The following is a 22639-nucleotide window of genomic DNA, read 5'->3' as shown; positions in this document are numbered from 1 at the left end:
CTCAGAGTGGATTTTTCAGGACACTTTGGCTTAAGTGATTAGGGGTGGGGCACCGCTTGTCATTACGACAGCGAGCAGAACAGGGTGCTCAAAGTGGGAGGGAAGAAATTTAAAATGGTCTTCAGAAAAAATCTACTCTTAACAGCACAAGCATACATGTTTACTCAGAGATAAATCCCTCCAAGTTCAATGAGGCTTATTCCCAGTGTAAAGGACTGCAATCCTAGTTACTTATTTGTCTTTTAAAGTGTCCTGCTATATCCACAGTAAAGGTAAAGGTAAAGGTACCCCTGCCCATACGGGCCAGTCGTGTCCGACTCTAGGGTTATGCGCTCATCTCGTTTAAGAGGCCGGGAGCCAGCGCTGTCCGAAGACACTTCCGGGTCACATGGCCAGTGTGACGAAGCTGCTCTGGCGAGCCAGCACCAGTGCAGCACACGGAAACACCGTTTACCTTCCCGCTATAAAGCGGTACCTATTTATTTACTTGCACTTGGGGTGCTTTCGAACTGCTAGGTGGGCAGGAGCTGGGACCGAAAGACGGGAGCTTACACCGCTGCGGGGATTCGAACTGCCGACCATATGATCGGCAAGTCCTAGGCACTGAGGTTTTACCCACAGCGCCACCCGCGTCCCGCATATCCACAGTAATAGTAGCTAAATGGGAAAGTATCTTCTCACAGGAAACCCCAGTGTTTCTACATGAGTTATTGATTCTAGGTATGCCTCGTGGTTGGAAGGAGAAAAGCCAAGGGAGCAGGGGCTCATCCAGAGAGACACCAGGCAGCCTCCTCTGAGGATGGGTCTTTCCGCTTTCTGAATCAGGAACCTCAGGGTTCTAGCAAATAGCGAAAATAGTAGATCTAGTAAGCCTGGTATCTGCCCACCTTTGATTTAGAAGACGTTCCACTTTGCGCTTGCCAGTCTTTTCACTGCCAGCTTCACTTCCTGGTTCCGTAGGCTGTATATAATGGGGTTTAGCATGGGGGTTACGATGCAATACAGGGCTGAGACCAGTGTGTCCACATCTAAGGAATAGCCTGCACTGGGCCGGTTGTAATTAAAGAGAGCAGTCCCAAAGAACATAATGACCACTGCAAGATGAGACGTGCATGTAGAGAAAGCCTTCCTCCTGCCCTCTGTGGAACGGATCTGGAGGATGGCTAAAGCGATGAAGACGTAGGAGATGATGATGAAGAAGCAAGGGCTAACCCCAATGAACATGCTGGCTGTGTGGAGCACAATATTATTCAGGGCTGTATCCGTGCAGGACAACTCCAAAAGCGGGGGGACATCACACATAAAATGGCGGATCTCCCTCGGCCCACAGAATGACAGGGTGGATGTCAAGAGAGTGTGTACAAGGGAGTTCAGGAAGCCCCCTGTCCACGACCCAGCCACCATTTGGAAGCAGACTTTCCTATTCATGATGACCGTGTACAGCAGCGGGTGACAAATGGCTACATATCGGTCATAAGCCATGGCCGCTAGGAGGATGCACTCTGACCCAACACAAGAAATGAGGGAGAAGATTTGGACCATGCATCCAGCGTAGGAGATGGTCTTGGACTCTCGGAGGAAATTTGCCAGCATTTGGGGGACGGTGGCGGTCATGTAGCAAAGATCAATGAAGGACAGGTGGCCGAGGAGGAAGTACATGGGTGTGTGGAGACGGCTGTTGGCCATGACAACCAGAATGATGAGAAGATTCCCTGTCAAGGCCACTGTGTAAACGATGGAGAAGGCCAAGAAGAAAAATATTTGCAATTCGGGATGGTTTGAGAATCCCAGGAGGACGAATTCACGGATGGAGGTTTGATTTTGGAGGTTTCCTACACATTGGGAAGAAGAAAGAGTATGAATGAAGCTTTGGAAGTCATGTGACGTAGTGATGGTCACTAACCTAAGCCTTATTTAGGTGTTCTCATCCCCAAAAGTTAAAATCTTGAGGGGGGGCAGTAATGGGGCAAGAATTATAACTCTGTGCACGCACACACACATGGCCCCTCCTGAAGTCCTTTTTATTTTGCTTGCAATTATTTGCGCTCATGATGCTGTCAGGACTATTATACAAGATCCCACCTTCAATGTTGTTTGAGCCTGCAAAAGTTTTGGGGTGGACATGCTCTTTCGTCTTCAATTTGTGCCTGTTCTGCAACTTCCTGCCAAAGTCCCGCAACTCTTTATACTGCAAACATTCTTTCTTATTTTTGTTCGGCTTTTGTTGTACCGTAGTGCAAGGGAGCCCCTCTGGGCAGCAATAATGCAGTAATATGGGGAAGCATCACAGAACAACGAAGAAAATGGAATGAGGCGTGGACAGTCCAGTATAAATCCATGCACAATGATTGCATTAAGAGAAATTGAGTTCATCTGAGGCTTTGGTTAGATCCAGAATGTGCAGAATGTCCATTGTCTTTTGCATACACACTTGACTTTCAGTTTTCTCTCCTTCCTTTGAAGTCTCTTTGGGAGATTGATATTGGAAGTGTATTGGATAATGTGCAGTGGGAAAAGCTATGGCTTACTACTCCCACATTTAGATCCGTCTCAAAAAAATATCAATGGAAACCCCTTAAAAATAATCCATCAATGGTTCTTGACTCCAGTCTGCCTGGCACATATGTTGGATGATTTATGCCCCCTTGTCTGACCCCCCCCCCCCATGCATGCCAATATCATCATCACCCTCCAAGATATGGAGAGAGAATTACTTCATTTTTACCTGTTGATTATATATTTTTCACAAAAGTTACAAAAAAAAGCAACACTTATTAACAGAGTAAAAAGAGCAACGTGTGTGGGGAGGGTGGTAGTTTTGAAGAAATCCAGCAAAAAAGATTTACAGAAACAGACTTCTGTGGTCAGAACACACATTCCAGTAAACTATGAAATCCATCCATTTATCTGCAACATCCATCTATTCATTGCTTCTGGTGGGTCATTTCAATCAAATTTCTATTTTGTCTCCTTTTCATGAACCATGTATATATGATATGCAGTGCAAAGTTATATGGGGACATAAGCAAATAAAAGTTTTATTGGGAAATGGCGCAAACCTGATTTTCTGGTTTTTCAGATCACAGGCAGGCTGAATTGGTAAGACCTACTCAGCAGCCAACTTTTGTTAACACCACCAACTTTATCTAGGGAAATTCTAGAAAGCATTGTGGAAAAGGAGGAAAAGAATAAAGATTGAGGATTTCTAATAGCAGAATGCTCAGGTTTAAATACTTCTAAGCCATTGTTGCTCTTATGCTATATAAAATTTATTTAAGATATTTATACACCATTTAATTATTCACATTTCTAAGCAGTGGACTTAAAGAAAATGAGACAAGAAAACAAAAAAAATTATCATAAAACCCCAATGATACCTTAAAATGCCGTATGGAGCAAGAAAGCGGGCTGGGGGTTCATCAGAAAAGATTGCAAAGCAGCTTGCAAGGGAAACAGAACAACAAAAGTAAGTGATAGAATCTATAAAGCAATAACAGCATTGAAATCCATAGAACAGGCTTCCACTCCCTCCTTGCCGCATGGATGCCACACACATTCACACACCAAACAAACTACACCTACATTTACACACACAAACATGCCTTCCCTCACTCTCAACAATTCCTTGTCCCAACAGCCCCCTAGACGCAGATTCAAAAGGAGCATAAGAAATGCTGGCAGCCTAAGACCAGGGGACTAAAACCAAATCTAACTTGCAAATCTCTCTCTGTCTGTCTTGAGGATGCATACCCGCCTTTCAGTTGAAAGGAGCTCAAGGTGGCTTATCGAAGGTAAAAGGACCCCTGACCATTAGGTCCAGTTGTGACCGACTCTGGGGTTGCGGCACTCATCTCACTTTATTGGCTGAGGGAGCCGGCGTACAGCTTCCGGGTCATGTGGCCAGCATGACTAAGCCGCTTCTGGCAAACCAGAGCAGCGCACGGAAACGCCGTTTACCTTCTCACAGGAGCAGTACCTATTTATCTACTTGCACTTTGATGTGCTTTCAAACTGTTAGGTTGGCAGGAGCAGGGACCGAGCAACGGGAGCTCACCCCCTCGCAGGGATTCGAGCCACCGACCTTCTGATCGGCAAGTCCTAGGCTCTGTGGTTTAACCCACAGTGCCACCCGCATCCTGGCTTATGGAAATTATGTGGCAAAAAAGGACAGAGGCATACAAGTAAAAATCTACCAACTGAAAATCTAACAATGTTACTTCAACAGTTCTGGATCAAAATGAAGAATGTCGAGGAAAGAGCTGCAGCAAATGGAACCCTTTGTTTTAAATTCTGTTTCTGCCTTCAGCTGGTCTCTGAGCGGTGTTTTGCTGATTTGTGACGCCATGCATTTTACTTTAAGGGCTCTCCCACATTTCCACTTGTCTCGTGCCTAGAAAGCATGAGTCCAAGTGGTTTTCTGCTTGCCCCGTGCTTCCTTGGCATGGCTCTGAGCGGTTTTGCCTTTGCTCTGCTGCTTTCCCACTGAAAACCAACTTTTTAGCACTAAATCAGAACAAACAGCAATTGGGGAAACCGGAGGAAAGTGGTGGAGCAAAGGGAGGTTTGGATGAGCCCTAAATCAGAACCTTTTGCCTGCCAGGGGCTGCTGGACTACAACTCCCCTCATCCCTGGCAACTGACCATGCTGTCTGGGGTGATGGGAATTGGAGTCCAGCCACATCAGGAAGGCCACAGGTCCCCTGCCTCTTCTTCCCCATCCTCCTCCTCCTCCTTCTCTACAGGAGCTATTAAGGACATTTCCTGCATATCATATCAAACTAGCAGCCTCTTTTATACTGAGACATTGTTCCTGGTGCGGATGGGCAAATCTGTCAATTTCAGTTTCACCAATTTCTAATTTCCCCACTCTTAAGACCAGCTCTCCACATTTCAACAGTGCAGAACTGGCCCAGGTGCATTTGTAAGAGATCAATCTTTTGGTGTGGCAGCACTCATACTTTGGAACCTTGTTGACATCTGGCAGGTGCCTTCACTGTACTCTTTTCAGCACCTGCTATAAACATTTTTCTTTAGGCCAACCTATTCATTCATGTAAAATGTTGACATGAGCTCATGGGCTTTAGCTTAGCATTGATTTTAATTTTTTAAAATGTTTTAAACAGCTGTTTTTTCTGTTCTCTCTCTCTCTTTATTGATGATTTCCTTGTTTTATTCTTTTAGTAAACTGCTTTAAGTTTTTTTAAAGTAAGCTGTATATAAATTTCTTTTCTTTTCCAAGAAATGTCTTTTCTTTTCCAATATTCACATTTTCGTGTGCAATTTTGCCTCATATGTAGACCTCTCTGCAAAGCAAATTTCCCCCAAATGCATTTGGGTGTGTTATTTTCACTAATGCATGCATTTTAATGCACCTTTTAGCCCAGTCTATGCATTTTTGTACATATTACAAGTTACATGCAAACTGAACCTAATTTCTCCCTTTGTTCCTCATTACAGCTTCCACTTATACCATCTAAACACCTACCATTGAAGCCAGGAGCCATGATGGCCACTGCAGAAGGCTGCCTCACTGGAACAGAATTGTGAAGCAAAGGGACCTGTGGACATGAAAGAAGAAAACAGAGGTGCTGCAGAGCATTTGAGAATCTGTTGCATGTATCTGTTGAAAAAATTCAGTGTTTTTATAATGCGGTACAGCTACAATCGGTGATGATGTTCTCTCACTATTGAGGACCAGCCCTTGTCTTTTCCCCCAGAATCTTTCCACATTTGTATTAATGTCGAATCTTCCTTTCTGAACCATCAGAGCTGGGTTAACTAGAAAAACATCTACCCTGATTTTAACAAGGGGTGGGGGAAGAAGAGGTGCTTACCTTGCTGGGAGCCAAGGTCTGTAGAAACGTGCTTACTTGGGTTGACATTTAAAAATGCTTCTGTGCCTCTGAGGATATGTATTCACCAAAGGCTCTCAGATCCAGCAATCCACACCGTGGGGGTTTTGTTGTCACAGATAATGAAAAGGGAATAATTAACATAAGAAAATACGAAGAGCCTGCTGGATCAGGACAGTGGCCCATCTAGGACAGCATCCTGTCCTCACAGTGGCCGACCAGGTGAGATAAATCTAGCTTAATATTGTCTACATCAGGAGTTGTCAACCTGCTGCCTACCACCCACTAGTGGGCATTTCAGAATTCTAGGTGGGCGGTAGGGGGTTCTACGGCATCAAGAAAGATGCATTAGTGGGCGGTAGGTATAAAAAGGTTGACTACCCCTAGTCTGGGACGCAGGTGGCGCTGTGGGTTAAACCACAGAGCCTAGGACTTGGCGATCAGAAGCTCGCGGTTCAAATCCCCACAACGGGGTGAGCTCCCATTGCTCAGTCCCTGCTCCTGCCAACCTAGCAATATGAAAGCACACCACCGCAAGTAGATAAATAGGTACCGCTCCAGTGGGAAGGTAAACGGCGTTTCCGTGCTCCTTACTCCTGGTCTACATTGACAATGGCTGTCCAAGCTTTAAGGCAAGGGCCTCTCCAAGCTGCATTTGGAGATGCTGAGACTTGATCTCGAGACCTTCTGCATGCAGAGCACATGCTCTGCCACCGAGCCAGGCTCCTTCCTCAAGCATTTCTAGGGGTCTACCCTAAACAACCCTGTTTGTGATGTACCCGCCAACATTTATCTGATGAAACGGGGATATCCTAAGGAAAAGCATGACATTCTGGGATCAAATCAGAAACCGGGATGGCGTCTGTAAATCCAGGTCTGTCCCTGGAAAATAGGGACACTTGGAGGGTCTGTGACTGATGCTAGGGTGGTCACAGAAGTGGCACTAGAGAACCAAACAGCACATATTTGCACAATCTAAACGGAGACACAATGCATCTCACCCTAGTGGGGAAGATGGTGAGCAGGTGACTTGTTTTGTTGGGGTCTGCTAATCGGGCCCGAGCTGTCACTGAAAAGCCAATAAATGCTATAGACAGAGGAGATTCCCATAATTACTCGTTTATTCAGCTGAGTAAAACAGAGCAGGCGAGCCACACTCACCAGTGTGATGGTGAAGCCTCTCCAAATAGCCTTTGTTCATACTTTTTATAGGCACCCCCCTCCCTTTCCCTCTATCAAAATTCCTTGCACTGATCAAAACACCCTGCCCTCAAGGTCTTGAAAGGGAGAGTCACCTGGCAGAGGGAGGTTTTCCTGAAAATCGCCTAGCAACTTTATCTGGTCTTCACATATTTGTGGCTCACGCTCCTAAATTCTAAAGCAGGCAGGTTTTTTTACAGAAGCAAAATGGCATCAGTTAGGCTAACCAAAAAACAGGACAAGGCCTCTGTGGCTTTTCCTGAGACCCCACAGTGTTCCTCCTCACTCTGCTCTGCTGGTGCTCACTGGGTGTGGGCAACTTTGAGGCCCCTTTTTCTCTCCTTCCTTGGGATTATTTATCTTTAAACTGTTCTTGGGCCAGGCAGCCCCTCAAAGAGAGAACCCATCAGATGGAGAGAGTTGTCCTCTGTACAGTAGTAAGACACACTGCCGCACTGGCAGGTTCATGTGGATGTAGGCCAGGGCTGGCCCACCCATGAGGTGAGGTGAAGCCGTGGGGAGCAGTTGGGAGAGGTGTTCTTTGCTGCACAGTTTGTATATATGCCTGAATAAAACTGCATATCCTAAAGACACCACTGTCTCCGCTGAGCCTCATTCCAAGGGAACCGAACCCTGGGCAAGTGTTGGTATCCAGTGAATACAATTGGCACAGTTGCTTTCAGTCCACAGAAAATACATTCTTGATTATGTCATCCGCTATTTGCAGTGTGTTTCCTTTGCATGGAAACAAATGGGGTGAAATAACATAATGATGATGCCATTTGTGGAATTAATTATGTAAATTACATTAAGTGTGTGATTTTGCCACAGTGGACAGTGGGTTTTTTTTTTCGTTTTGGGAAGATGATCTGCAGCAGAATGGAAACAGTGCTCGGTTTCAAATCCCCACTCATCCATTAAACTTACTGGGTGATATTGGGGTCAGTCGCTCGCTCTCAGCCTAACCTACCTCACAGGTTCAGGTAGGTAGCCGTATTGGTCTGACGCAGTCAAAATAAATAAAAAAACTAAAAAATTGTCCAGCTTATATCCAGAACAAACTTAGTTGGTCTCTAAGGTGCTACTGAACAATTAAAAAAAAAAATTAAATTTATTTCTACCTCACAGGGTTGATGTTAGGATAAAATGGGGGGTGGGTGGGAGGAGGACTGTGTACGTCACCTTGAGCTCCTTAGTGGGATATAAATGTTACAAATAAATGCATGTGAAATACTGGGTGGAGCGGAAAACAATGGCTTCTCATATCCCTAGTAGCAGCCATTGTTTTAAGGAATACCTTGACTGAAATTTGGATAATGGACAGATGCAAATGCCTCAGGGGTCAGATCCAGCTGCTGGGCCTCTGCCCAGATAATGCACACTAGGAGAACAGCAGGCTCATAAGAGATGCAAGCGACTTAACTTCTTGCAGTGTTAATTTTTTAACCTGTTCCCAGAGGAACTGTCCCTCAGCTACTGCTACGTAAAGCACAATGTGTGGGATCATTAAAAGTTAGCTGTAGTTTTTTTCTAGTAAAGGACCTGTTTAACTTTCAGACGTGGTGCCTGGGGCCTTATTATTGTCTCCCAGCTTTCTTTAAAATGCTTCAGGGGGGAATTCCTTATTAAGATACGTTTGAGACTTATTTTCTAGTCTCCGGTGCATTCCAAACTCGAAACCATCCCTCTGGCTTTTGGTTAGCTCAAAACCAAAATAAGTACATGTATATACATGGGAGACTTTGCTTTGTTTTTGTTTTAGTGTCAAGAAAAGCAACATTATGTCTTCTAAACATACATTTTCCCTCTGCGTTCTAAATAGCTGGGGGGGGGATCACACATGCACACTTTAGCAGGGCTTGTTTCACATAGTCACAAAGGTTGCACCACCCCTAACATCTACTGAGTGGTAGGAAGATTCCAGGGGGGTTCTTCGTGTTTCCATTAGGAATCAAAGCACAGCAGAGACTGTCATGTCTTTAAGAAATATGGTTTATTAACACACTTTTACAACTTGAGTGTAGATGCAATGCAGACTTGAACAATGCCTGTTGAGGTATTGAACCAAAAATTGTAATCAACCATGGCAGAAACCTGAGCATCCAGGTGGAGAAACGACAAGTCAGATCTTAGGGTACTTGAAAATGCAGTTTATTGCAAAAAAAGACTAAGTACATGGGTGGCACATTCAGGTGGAAATGGCAATTATTTGGTTAAAACTATAGAGATGGCAGAAGATATGGAAGACTGGGAGAAGCAGGATAGCACAAGGTGCCGAAGGAGGGAACAATGCAAATGGAGCCAGATAGACAAGTGAGGAGCCTAATTAGATAGGATAAAAGAGATTAAAATGTAAGTGACACCTAGGCTAGGTGTGGATGAAGCTGTCAGTCTGAGGCCACATCTGCACCAGACATTTAGAGCACAAACCTCTGTGCAGAAGCCTCTGACTTTCATGCGGCTGGAATGCAGCCTACTGTACAAAAGTTAAGAGTCACATCTGTTGTGACTCTTAACTTTTGTACACTTTTGTACACTCACTTTTTGCCTCTGGCCCCACCCACACCACTGGTATGTGGTCCTTAGGTTGAAGAAATTGACTTAAGTTGTGTTCCATTGTGCACAACAGAACCTGCACACCACTCATTCCCTTAAAACTGCAGCACCGTGTGTTTTCAGTGTCCGTAAATGCTTAGCTTTGGAGCATGCCGTGGCTAAACAGCTCCCCTTTCGTGCTCATTGGGCGACTCTAGGACAATGGACACAGAGACCCTGCTGCAGAAATTGTTGTCTTTGGCGATCACTCGTACCTGAGTAAGATTGTCTTCCATAAACACGGTTTTAACAATGAGTCTGTAAGTGACTGTGGAGGCCAAATCTGGATCCACACATCCTTCCACAGTGGGGACATTGGTTTCTGGGCGGGAGCTGATCACGGTGTGGATATGCCAAGCATGCCTCCCTCTTAGCATGTTTCTCCCTTGCTTCCTGAGCGTGAGTGTTCTTACAGAAGTTTCTTACAGAAATTGTAAGAGGTCTTCAATCCCAAAGATCCTGGGCCAGCACATCACTGCCCCTGCCCCATGCTGGGGAGACAGTTCAAGAAGACGGTGAGTCTCCTCCCTGTTCTAATTAGGGAGCAGTACAGCACCCCACAATATGAATATGATTTTTCCAGTGCCCTGGTTGAGAGCACAGTCATGTTGACTAGCACCCAAAATGTACCTAGAGAGAAGAGCGACAGGTCCTGCATTGCATAATAAAGCCAGAAAGTTAAGCTCAGTTGCATAAGAAAAAAGAAGCACGAAAGCATCAGAACTCGTAGTGGAGAAATCCTCCAATCGCTCCTACGGCCACGGCGGTGTTGTGAGAAGCACATTCACCTGCAAGGAAATGAGACCTTTGGTTATCAAAGGGAAGAGAGGGTCATAATTTAAACTAGGGTTGGGGAACCTTTAGCCCTCCTGTTGTTGCTTAACTACAGCTCCCATCAGCACCGGGAAGCATGGCCAAGGCCAAAGGATGCTTGGAGTTCTAGTTTAGCAAATTCTGGGAAGGTTCCCACAAACTGTATAATCTCAACAATGGGCTCTGTGCTTTATAGGTTTCTTACAAACATGGAACGAGTGTTACGTGGCACTTGTAATGGTGCCAGTTTTGCAGCTCAAAGCTGTCAAGCGGACACATACAGGGTAAGGCAACCTCACAGATAAACTGTTTCCAAGTTGTTATGGTCTTCATATACTAATAGTAACAGCTTGAACTTTGCCTGGTAGCAAATTGGTAGCCAATGCAGGTCTCTGAACAAAGTATTAGACATACTAAGAGTAGCATATCCATTGAAATCAATGGATCCGATGGGTCTACTCATGGGTGACTTGGTACATTATTTTTAAAATGTGTGATAGGTTGGGAAACAATTTTTATCTATGCACCCACACCAGTTGCCATTATCTTTACCTTCAAGAATCTTCTCCGTTCTCTTAACTCTTCGTGCTTCCTTATGATGGTCTTCAGAAACTGGGCTGGAGGAGTCTAACAGGTCACCGAGAAAGAAAGAGTCATTTGCTTGAAGGCAGAAGATGTGCTTTAGAATGTGGGTCCTCATTCAGTCACAAACTTACAAGGCAAACTGTGCATGTTACTCAGTGGGATTTCCCACTGAGCTTGATGGGACTTACAGAGTAATCACAGACACATCTACTCCGAAGTAAGTCTTGTTCTCTTCCATAGGGTTTACTCCAAGGTAAGAGGGTATAGGATCGTAGCCTTATTCTTTACCAACAGTGCAATCCAAACCAAGATCTGCCAAGATGAGAGTTTGAATCTGGCAGGTCTTGGACTTTCCCAGCTTGGGTACCTTACACCGGTTGAGCCAGAGATACACCAGGGTAAGTCCCTCAGCCAGGTTTTCGGAGGGCGTGAACAAAGCTAGACTCGCCCAGTGGCAGAGCTGCATGCTCCGGCACTGGGAGCGGAGAGCAGACAGGGGTGTGGCTCGCCATCCACAGGGGTGTGGTGCCCGGTTCGGTTGGGGGATGCATGGCGAGCGTCTGGGGGAGCGGCCACGATGGTACCCCCTTCCCCAAAATTTGCCCAATACTATTGAATTTGTAGCAACTCAACTCAAGTTGCAGCATTCATTTTCTCCATAGATTTTTTAAAAAAACACAAATTATGTAATTTGCACTCTAGCACTGGATGAATCAAACAGCTGTGCTCACTCACCGAACATCCAGAAACATCCTCTTTCCCTTTTTTGCCAGTTGAGAATGATGTCCAGCCACCGTGGTTTATAGAAATCAGAGAATCCAGCCAGGCCACAAAACAAAACTGAGAGACAGAATGCAAACATGTTAAATGGCAACTATTGTCTTCCATCCATCCTTCCTTCTTTCCATCGATCATAGAACCCAGCAGTCAGTCTCTCACCCAAACACCAAGCAGACTTGGACCAGCTTAACTTCAGCAAAGATGGTAGCCTCACATGTCTTCATGGGGCCCTGCCCTTCTTATTGTGCATTTGTGATGCTTTGTGCTCATGGTGCTATTTTGATGGCCCAACACAATCCTGCCTCCAACCTTATTCATGCCCGCAAAAGTTTTGGGGTGGACATACTGCTTCATTTCTGTTCAGTGCTTATCTTGCATTTTTGTTGTTGTTGTTGAAATTCTTTAACTTTTCATACCACAAATGTTCTGAGGGTTTTTTGGTCCCATTTTTATGCAGTGGTACCTGTTAGGATTGTCCTACTTTCATGTAGGACCCTGGCAGAGACACATGCCCGACTGGCATGTCCTCTCCCTCCTGGTCAATCGTTCACGAGCTTCAAAAGCTTTCTTCAGCCTGAACATCACAGCGACTGATGCCAAAAGGCATTAGCATGCTTAGGGATCCTGCAGAGTATTGCAGTTCACGTAACAGAACTCAGTAGCACAGCATTTTGGCTAATCTACTTTATTTACTGTCAGGGAACTGCCATCGGAGCCAGAGGCGGAGGCAAGGCTCCCAAGCGATGCTGGAGAAGGGCCCAGCAGGGGGAGAGGCAGCTCATCGGCTGGGGAAGGAAATCAGCGTAACACCAGGGATAAAGGGGGGCAGATGGGGGAATCGGCGAGGGGGCTCCAGGACTCCTCGCCGGAGACCAGCGGGGAGAGCATGGGTCCTCCGCTACCCACACCCACCCTGCGCAGGAGACTTCCGCGCAGGGAGAGTAGGTGCAGACTTGGCGTCAAAGAACTTTTGTGCTGGAAGAGGTTCAAGAAACGCCCACTGACAGATTCTGCTAGCAACTGAAGCAGCCACAAAGTGAAGGGCTGTCCAGACAGAAAAGGTTTAACCAGGCAACCTAGCCAGGAGTGGCGGCAACTTACGCACGAGCAACCCCTATAACCATTACATTTACATATAGTACACTCGGAGCATTCTGACTTAACTCCTTCCTCTTTTCCATCAGACAAGAAAGAAAGAAAGAAAGAAAGAAAGAAAGAAAGAAAGAAAGAAAGGACAATAGCCCTACATTTTGGAACACAGTAGCACAAAACATCCTGTCTCCATCACTTCCCACACTGTGGAATGAAAACATATGCCGTCATGTGATAGACAACAATCTCATGACTACAAACATGGGGCAAGCATCCTAACAGTACCTTGGTTCTCAAACGCCTTGGGCTCAAACAACTTAGAACCTAAACACTGCAAACCTGGAAGTAAGTGTTAGGATTGCGAACTTTTTTCGGAAGCCGAACATGCTCCGTTTTGAGTGCCATACTTCAGTTTGAGGTCTGCCTGTTTTTGCTATTTATTTTGCATTTTTGTTTTTGCGGCTCTTTTTGTTTTGTTTTTGTGACTGTGTGGAACCCAGTTCAGCTACTGATTGATTGTGTGACTGTAGTACATTGTTTAGTGCTTTCATTTTATGGATCAGTGATCTCGTTAGATAGTAAAATTCATGTTAAACTGCTGTTTTAGGGGTTGTTTTTAAAAGTCTGGAACGGATTAATCCATTTTGCATTACTTTCTATGGTAAAGCATGCCTTGGTTTTGGAACGCTTTGGTTTTGGAACGGACCTCCGGAACAAATTAAGTTTGAGAACCAAGGTACCACTGTAAAGTGGTTCCCTGAGTGAAGAACAGTGCCTTGAACAGTGACACTACAACACAGCAGTAAGGCCACTTACTGTTTTCCGTAAAAAGGTCTCCCACGGTCCCTAGGAGCGCTTGCTTTTCAGATTCGACATTGATTTGCATCATTAAATGACAGAACACACTCTTGTAATATTGCGCATTGTGGAAGAGGGGATCCGAGCATCCTTTCTAGATGTGAACAAGAAGCAGGGGAAGAAAGACTGTTTTTCATATACCATCTTGTAGCACAGTTTTGCTCTGCAAGAAAGGGATGGTGAAGACTGAAAATATTCAGCTAATCAGAGAAACTGCCATTACTCTTCCTCCCAATATCATCATTAAACTAGGTACAGAGAGAGAACCAGTGTAAATATTCATAAATATTCAACACTCTGAAGATTTCCAGTTTCGCCAGAACACATTTGAGTGGGAAAATCTAGAATGAGACCTTTGAACCTTAAAAGATTCAAAATGAGTGTGCTTTCAACCCGATGGCATTTTGTGATTGTTTACATAGGTAAAAGACCCTATTCCCCTCACAGAGCTACAATACCCAGAGTGGTTTAACAATCAGTCATTTCCCCTAGCAATTCCCAGGGAATTGTTACTCTGGAATGGGAACAGGGGGGTCTCTTAAGAAGTCTCAGGACCTGGAACAAAGTATGGTCCCCAGGATTCCTTGTGGGAAGCCATGACTGTTTAAAGTGGTATAATAGTTCTTTAGATTTTCTGTTGATAACTGAAGTACTGGAAGGGCAAATTCAACCAAGATAGTGGCTGCATTGTGGTCCTGCAAGAAACCACCCCCACTCCTAGCAAGGATTCTTTTTAAAAAAACAACAACCCAAAACCCAAAACCCAATACCCCATAACCCAACTGCAATTTACACAATTATGTAACATGCAGTTAGCCCTAAATATAAGTGCTTTCCACCTAACAGCTGCTCTCAAGTACTAAATACCATTACATGTCAACCATTAAATACTACCCAGTACTAAACCAATGCATGTCAACTATCAATGCTGTCAAATATTGACACTGAATGTTAAAACCACATCAAATACAGACAGTACAACTTATTCTATGAATATTTGACTAATCTGTTCATGCACACACATTTATGTACAATGTGCCTTAGAAGTCATTTGCAAACATTAACCTGTTTTAACTATTTTTAATTCTGAATTAAATTGTCACCGGTCCTGGGTCCTGTGAGTGAAAGGTGGGTAATAAATTACTCTACCACCACCACCACTACCACTAGAGTAGTACTACTCTAGTAGTAATAGTAGTAGTAGTAGTAGTAGTAGTATTCATGGTACTTTTCATCCAAGGTTCTTGATTCTGGATGAAAGGTGGTATTCTGAACATAATGCTAGGCTCATTCCCATTCCCTACCCCTGCCCGCCCCCCATTAATGTTTCTGCCCTGTAAGCAAAGCACATGACCAACTCCTTACCATCTCTGCAAACAGGAAGTAGAAAAGCTGATGGGACAGGCCATATCCCGAGCAGTGTGTTTTTATCATGATGCTTCTGCAGTTATCTGGAACAAGGCAAGGTGTGCCACCAGCCCTTTTGTAGAAAAGCATGGCATTAGGCAATTTCAAGAGCCAGACAGGTGAGAGATTTGTGCAACAGGCAACCCATGCTTCGGGTGTACCTGGACTGCACGAGACACACCAGTATTGTGGTGTTAAACCAAGATACTGTTGCATGCACCCCAATCTCTAGGTGGCGAGAGACTCCTGGGGTTCCAGCCATTACCTAGCATTTGGTTTTCTTAAAATGAAGGTCAACAGAGACTGTGGCATCTTTAGGATTTATGGTTTCATTTACATATATAAATCTAGAGCAGGGGTCAGCAACCTGTAGCCCATGGGCCACAAGTGGCCCACAGGGGTCATTTAAATGGCCCATGAGCCGCCCCCAAACCGAGCTGCCTGCTTGGCAAGTCCCCCCATGCTGCGCTAAACCGGTGCAGCACAGAGCGGGGACTCGCTTCTGTGGCGCCGGAAACCACAAACACATCTGTGATCTGGCCTGCGGCGATCTGGCCTGCGGCGCGATCTCCGCAGAAATGAACCAGCCCAGGCGAGGTAAACCTTGCCAACCCCTGATCTAGAGCCACAATATTAACACTAGCTATGAAAGAGAGGTAAGCAAAATTCCTACCCTGATCCTAGCAGGATGGATAGGCAGTAATCGCTTGTTTCCAAGTCCAGACATGAGCCGTTGGTTGGGGAGAAAGAAACAGGAGGGTCATTCTGAGCCCACTGATGGGGAATCTTCCAAAACCCTGGGCTTAAAGCTTGATGAAATGCTGCAAAGGGGGAGGGGGTGGCAAGGGGCAGAGGTAATAGTTTGTTATTATTTTGCAATGACTTAGTTTGTAGGCAATAATATTGAGCTAGAGAGACCATTGTTATGACTTGGAATAGGGGAGCTTCCTATGTCCCAATAGGACAGGGGTAGGAATGGATGAGGGACGCGGGTGGCGCTGTGGGTAAAAGCCTCAGCGCCTAGGGCTTGCCGATTGAAAGATCGGCGGTTCGAATCCCCGCGGCGGGGTGCACTCCCGTTGCTCGGTCCCAGCGCCTGCCAACCTAGCAGTTCGAAAGCATCCCCAGGTGCAAGTAGATAAATAGGGACCGCTTACTGGCGGGAAGGTAAACGGTGTTTCCGTGTGCTGCGCTGGCTCGCCAGATGCAGCTTTGTCACGCTGGCCACGTGACCCGGAAGTGTCTCCGGACAGCGCTGGCCCCTGGCCTCTTAAGTGAGATGGGCGCACAACCCCAGAGTCTGTCAAGACTGGCCCGTACGGGCAGGGGTACCTTTACCTTTACCTTTTAGGAATGGATGACAACAGTGAATCTGTGAAGCCTTACATGGCTAAGAGGCAGGTACATCCTGCCTGAGGGCCTCATTGCCCTGACTACATTCAAACATATTTCATACATATGTCAATTTTGTGTTGATACCTATTTGAACTTAGGGAGGGCTGGCATATAAATGTTTCATTTAAGATTAATATACTGACGATCACTGTAACTGCAATGTGAACTGACGGTAGCCTATTGTTTTATCATATTTTATTTTATTGTCTCTCTTTTTCTTCTTCTTTCTCTTTTCTTCTTATTTAATTTGCAAATAAAAATCAATAATAATAATAATAATAATAATAATAATAATAATACAGGGTGGGGAATCGTTTTCTGCCCAAGGGCCACATTCCCTTCTTGGCAACCTCCTGGGGGCCATATGCCAGCGGGGGGTGGGGCCAGAAGTGAAAGTGGGTGGAGCAATGCATGCAAATTTTACCATTGTTCACTAGGCTAATTTCTGCACACACTTGCACACCCCTTTCTGTCTTCCACAGGGGCGGCCCAACCCCTTTTGCCGCCTGAGGTCTACCTCACGGACAGGCTGGCCCTGATACTCCAACCAGTCCAACGTGAGGGATTATCAGAGTTCAGGAACACATTCCAGCCAGGCAGAAACATTTCTGGGTGAAGCAGGGCCATTGAGGGTTGTGGCCTGGGGAGAGTTCCAGGGGCCAGAAAGAGAGGCCTGGAGGGTGACATTTTCCCCCTGGGGTTGAGCCTTGCCACCCCTGTGATAAGTCACCTTGAAACATGGGGATAGCAGATATTTGGGGAACGTCTTTGCCCTAAGGACAGATTCCTGCCTGCCTACCGTCCTCTCTAGCTACAGCCAATCCCCACCCCCATTCCACTATGGTGAGGTTTGATGCTACCTCTGTAAGAATCCGGCTCGTTCTTCTCTAGAGCACGCTTTGCCTTTTCAATCAGAGCTGACACCTTCGCATCCAAGCGTCGCACTCGCACTCGCTCCGACTCTAATCCAGACACCGAGGCCCATTTCTCCAATGTTCCATTCAGATACGCTGGATATTTAGAGAAGGGAAAGAAGATGTTTGAATCCTGCCTCTAAAGGATGAAGAGTTGGGGTGGGTCAATTCCCTCCCCCCCGTTATATCCAACTAAGTTCTATTCACTGTAAACCTATTGACATTGGTGAACCTAAGTGAGTCATGCCTATTTACTTCAATGGGTCTACTCTGGGTAGGACCAGCATTGGACACAGCCCACAGTTCTTCACATTTCTGCACATTTCTCCCTCCCCAGCCCCCTAAATAAATCTACACTTATTTCTTTACTTTCTGGCCCCTTCATTCAGTGTTATAACAAAGACAATTTTGCCTCTGTCTAGAAGAACCTGAAGGAAAAGCTGCTTGGTTTTTAATGCTCAGAGGGGTAGGAAGCACTCCTCACCCAAGAAAGATGTCTGGAAAATGACTGTACAAAATAAAGTCACACCCAGACTTGACGAGTGAAGCTGGCAATTTTTAAGGTGAGAGGAAAGAAAGAAAGAAAGAAAGAAAGAAAGAAAGAAAGGCGGTGTAATAGGAAGAATTAGTCTAAAACACACTTAGCTAGGGAGGGAGCCCCATTGAACATAATGGGACTTAGGGCTCAGCCACACTTTCCTTTTGCCCTACTCTTCCCAGACAAAGGCCCACATTTTGTAGGCCCTGAGCTTTCCCTACAGAAACCTGCTCAGTCAGAGCAAATGTCATTTTAGGTTTTCTAGGGATTGCTTCAGTTCAGCTTCAAAGAGCGAGTTTTCATGGGGAAAGCTCCGGAGCTAAAACACCAAAAGCGCACGGACCATGCCTGGAAAGAGGGGAGGAAAGGTGAGTGTGGATAAGCCATTATTCCTGAGTAAAAATGCCTAAGGGTTGTGCTATATGTCTCCAAAGTAGCTGGAACTGTACCTTGCAACAGACGATATCCAAACACTCCATCTATGTTGAGTTCATTATATTGCTCTTCCAGGAACAAAGTTGCTTTCTCCAGTGCGGAGATGATCGAATTCCTCTTGTCCTCACATCTGGATAAATTCAGGTTAAGGAGGAAAATCAACAGCTGGAAACGGAAGAACAGCATGCTTTGCTAGAAGGGCTCTGCCACTGAGGAGTGCCAGTTGCTTCTGAGCGGTGCCTGGGAAGTGTCCTCCTCCACTCTTTCAAAGCAAAATATTTTCTGTGCAAATACTTGTCAAAGGGAGGGACAAAGCACTACACTATGACTCCGTGGACACCTTCGGGAAACATTTGCATGGTATGTGAATGTCCAGGTGCTGTTCTTCTGATGAATCATTTGCACACATCCTTTCTCCTGGATGTGCAGGGTAGCTCAGGTGGTACAGCATGAGAATCTCGGGTTTGTGGGTTCAAGCCCCACGTTGGGCAAAAGATTCCTGCATTGCAGGGAGTTGTGCTAGATGACCCTCATTGTTCCTTCCAACTCTATGATGCTATGAATTTCATCTTCCTCTTGATCCTTTAGTCAGTCCATGTATTCTGGTTCTTCTCAGTGGCTGTTTCTTCTAGAATTTCAGCATGAGAGATACCTGAATCCAATCCTCTTCAGGGGACAAATCAAATCTACTCCAACCCCCCTGAGTTAACCATTCTGAGCTTTCAGCTTGAACAACTTCAGTTGACAAGTTTACCTCCTCTTCTTTAAGAATTTCTCTTTTTAAATTAGTGTTTCAGGCTTCTTCCATAAATGTTCCGCAGTTCAGTCTAAGGTGTTTGTGTATAGAGTGGATGTTTCTTTTTATTGCTCTCCTTTTCTTTACTTTTTTAAAATAATATTTTTATTAAAATTTTATTGGTTTACAAAGGTATGCGCAATGTCTCTTTTTTCAAGTTACATTTTCCATAGGTCAGTTTCATTTGTTGAGACATTAGGGTTACATTAGGAAGAAATTAGGCCACCTCATGAGAAGAGAAGACTCCCTGGAGAAGACACTGATGCTGGGAAAGATGGAGGGCACAAGGAGAAGGGGGCGACAGAGGATGAGATGGTTGGATAGTGTTCTCGAAGCCACAAACATGAGTCTGACCAAACTGCGGGAGGTAGTGGAGGACAGAGGTGCCTGGCGTGCTCTGGTCCATGGGGTCACGAAGAGTCGGACACGACTAAACGACTAAACAACAACAACAGGAAGAAATGGGGGGGGGGAGAGAGGTGGAGGGAGGAAAGGCGAGTGGGGGTGGGGTCAGGAGGCGATGTTTCTATTTTGCTTAATGTATGTGTGGGGTTTTGCATCAGCATCGTTTGTGCAGATTCTCTTTGCTATTCACTTGTGTTTCTTTGGTGGTGAGAGAAATTGGGGTTGGCCTAGGGTGCGGTCGCCGGTTGCCTGTTTGTGATTGGCTGTGGTGAACTTTGTTTTCGTGTGTGAGTGGGGTGGGTGGGTGTTTTTGAATCAGGTTAGCCATATTGATTCGTATGCTGTTGGTGGATTCTTGTCATCTTGTTGGGCTGTGTATGTGATAAAGGGCAGCCATTTCTAACAGATAAATGGGTGAACGTCTTGTCTGCCTATTCCTTTGTGGTGATTCATGCTCTGTGAGATCGGAGATCCCCAGGGACTTAAAGCACCAGGGCCCAGTTTTACAATTTAATGAGCAGAGTTGAATCTCCTTTGGTTGTTTTCTCTCAGTCTAGTTTTCCTGCAGAGTTTAAAGGCTTATCCACATTAACCTTTCCACTGCTCTTTCCAGGCACAGTCCATACTGTCTGGGGGGGGGGGGGGAGAAAAAGAAAAGGAAGAAAGAAAAACACTTGGACATGGAGCTTTAAAGTGTGGAAATGTGCCTGGAAAGAGTGGATCAAAAGATAAGTGTGGATATGCCCTAACTGGAAACAAGAGCTGAAAACCAGAAATTTGTATACCAGAAATTTGTATACGACCTTGGATACCTGTAGATCTCAGGGCAGTTCACTACATAAAATCACAATGTAAAAAACACAAAACATGTAATAAAAATATGAACAAAAACAAACACACATTTAAAAGGGCATTGGATATCAGTCAGCCAAAGACCAAGGGAAAATGTTCTAAAAAGACTTTATGGCATGGTTGTAAACTTTTACAAAGTTGTAAGTCTTATCCTGTTGCCTTGCAGAAGTCATGCCAAAAAAAACCCCTCTCCCCTCTGCCAACTTCCTCACTAAAGAATCAAGCAATTCTTAAAAAAGATTTTCTGTAAGTACAATGAAGAGCTTGTCTCCCAACTATCTCTGTTGCCATCTCGATCATTGGCAATTTGAGTGTTTTCAGCAGGTGTGATTTCCCCTGCCATCACCATGCTCTGCTAGTTCTTGGCATAAAATTAAAGGGGACATGCCCTTTAAATGTTGTATTAGCATTTCAAGGTTAAATTGGTGCATTGTTGTCGTCCCCTCCTTATTCATGCCTTGACAAAACACCCCTTTTCAAGCAATTGTGACTGTGCAAGCATTTATCCAGCTGAGCTGGGAATAGAACCATCAGGTGGCAAAGTCTTGGATGAGTCCAGCTGGTGACCCCTGATTCCAATTCCCATTTTGGTGGGGTGATTGTTTTTATTTTTACTTTATAATACACAAAAAGCAATAGACAAAGCAAGTGAGTTAAAGAAAAGAAAGCAAGGCAGTGAGGAGAGGAGAGAGTGCTAGTATTCAAAAAACAGTGTTATAATTCCTAACAATTCTCCTTCACAAATACATTACTATTCAAGAATGTTTCTGCATAGCGGTCCATGAGAAGTGGGTGGCTGCCAGTCATGGTCCTTTTACCTTAACGTATTCAGAAAATGGATGCAAAACATTTGAAAAGTTGCTGTTCCTTTTCGGATAGTGTAGGATTTGGGCATCTTTTGTTAACTTTTCCATTAGAGCAATGGTCCACCAGCTCTGGAGGTAAAATCAGCATCCTTGTGTGCAGTCTGTAGGGCTTGGGGATGTTATCTGCATCCTTGGAGTAGGCCAGCTTCTGGACCATCCACCCGTCACCATCCTTCTCTCCTGTGCCCTCTAGGAAGAAGGGGAGATCATTGTGGAGAGCTTGCTGAACATCTCCTGGGGGCTGCTCAGGTCCATCAGCTTGCAGATGCAGGATGACAGCTAGTGCATCTGCCCACTGCCTTCCTCCTCCTCCTCCTACTGGCATTCCGGCTGCAACCTGGGAACACACTCTGAGTATAACTTACCTCGCAGGGCTGTTGTGAGCAGTGCTTTTTTCTGGGGGGGAGAAGGGACGCAGGGGTACACATATGCCTAAACATTATTTTAATCTAAGTTTGGCCTCACTGAGGAACAGTATTTCATATGGGTAGGAAAATGAGACCCCTGACCCTGACAGTTAAGTCCAGTTGCGAACAACTCTGGGGTTGTGGCGCTCATCTCGCTTTACTGGCCAAGGGAGCCGGCGTTTGTCCGCAGACAGTTTTTCCGGGTCATGTGGCCAGCATGACTAAGCCGCTTCTGGCGAACAGGAGCGGTGCACAGAAACACCGTTTACCTTCCCGCCAGAGTGGTACCTATTTATCTACTTACACTTGATGTGCTTTCAAACTGCTAGGTTGGCAGGAGCTGGGACCGAGCAACGGGAGCTCACCCCGTCGGCAAGCCCAAGATGCTCAGTGGTTTAGACCACAGCGCCACCCATGTCCCTAAACATGAGAGTAAAGGTAAAGGTACCCCTGCCCGTACGGGCCAGTCGTGTCTGACTCTAGGGTTGTGCGCCCATCTCACTTAAGAGGCTGGGGGCCAGCGCTGTCCGGAGACACTCCCGGGTCACGTGGCCAGCGTGACGAAGCTGCTCTGGCGAGCCAGCACCAGCGCAGCACACGGAAACGCCGTTTACCTTCCCGCTATAAAGCGATACCTATTTATCTACTTGCACTTAGGGGTGCTTTCGAACTGCTAGGTGGGCAGGAGCTGGGACCGAACGATGGGAGCTCACCCCGCCGCGGGGATTTGAACCGCCGACCATGCGATCGGCAAGTCCTAGGCACTGAGATTTTACCCACAGCGCCACCCGCGTCCCCAAACATGAGAGTACGTATCCCTAAACATTTTTAAAAGAAAAAAAAAGCACT

The 22639-nt window shown here is 45.5% G+C and overlaps 2 protein-coding genes across 2 annotated transcripts; both read right to left on the bottom strand.

Annotated features, from left to right (window-relative positions):
* Positions 1-700: 700 nt before the first annotated feature.
* LOC128401956 (olfactory receptor 5V1-like) lies at positions 701-4135 on the bottom strand. Its single transcript, XM_053365618.1, has 2 exons — positions 4122-4135; positions 701-1903 (listed from the first exon to the last, which is right to left on the bottom strand). Exons 1-2 carry the CDS (start codon positions 4133-4135, stop codon positions 895-897), a joined length of 1023 nt encoding a protein of 340 aa, XP_053221593.1. The 3' UTR covers positions 701-894.
* A 5046-nt stretch (positions 4136-9181) lies between these two features.
* Positions 9182-19462, bottom strand: C14H16orf89 (chromosome 14 C16orf89 homolog). The gene is made up of 8 exons (XM_053364656.1): positions 18479-19462; positions 17438-17587; positions 15856-16003; positions 15141-15255; positions 13734-13869; positions 11781-11885; positions 11013-11087; positions 9182-10435 (listed from the first exon to the last, which is right to left on the bottom strand). Exons 1-8 carry the CDS (start codon positions 18648-18650, stop codon positions 10365-10367), a joined length of 972 nt encoding a protein of 323 aa, XP_053220631.1. The 5' UTR covers positions 18651-19462; the 3' UTR covers positions 9182-10364.
* Between the last annotated feature and the right edge of the window lie 3177 nt (positions 19463-22639).

Source organism: Podarcis raffonei, chromosome 14 (assembly GCF_027172205.1).
Source record: "Podarcis raffonei isolate rPodRaf1 chromosome 14, rPodRaf1.pri, whole genome shotgun sequence".
NCBI lineage: Eukaryota > Metazoa > Chordata > Lepidosauria > Squamata > Lacertidae > Podarcis > Podarcis raffonei.
Note: the sequence above shows the minus strand (reverse complement) of the source record. Positions and strands in the feature narration are given on the sequence as shown.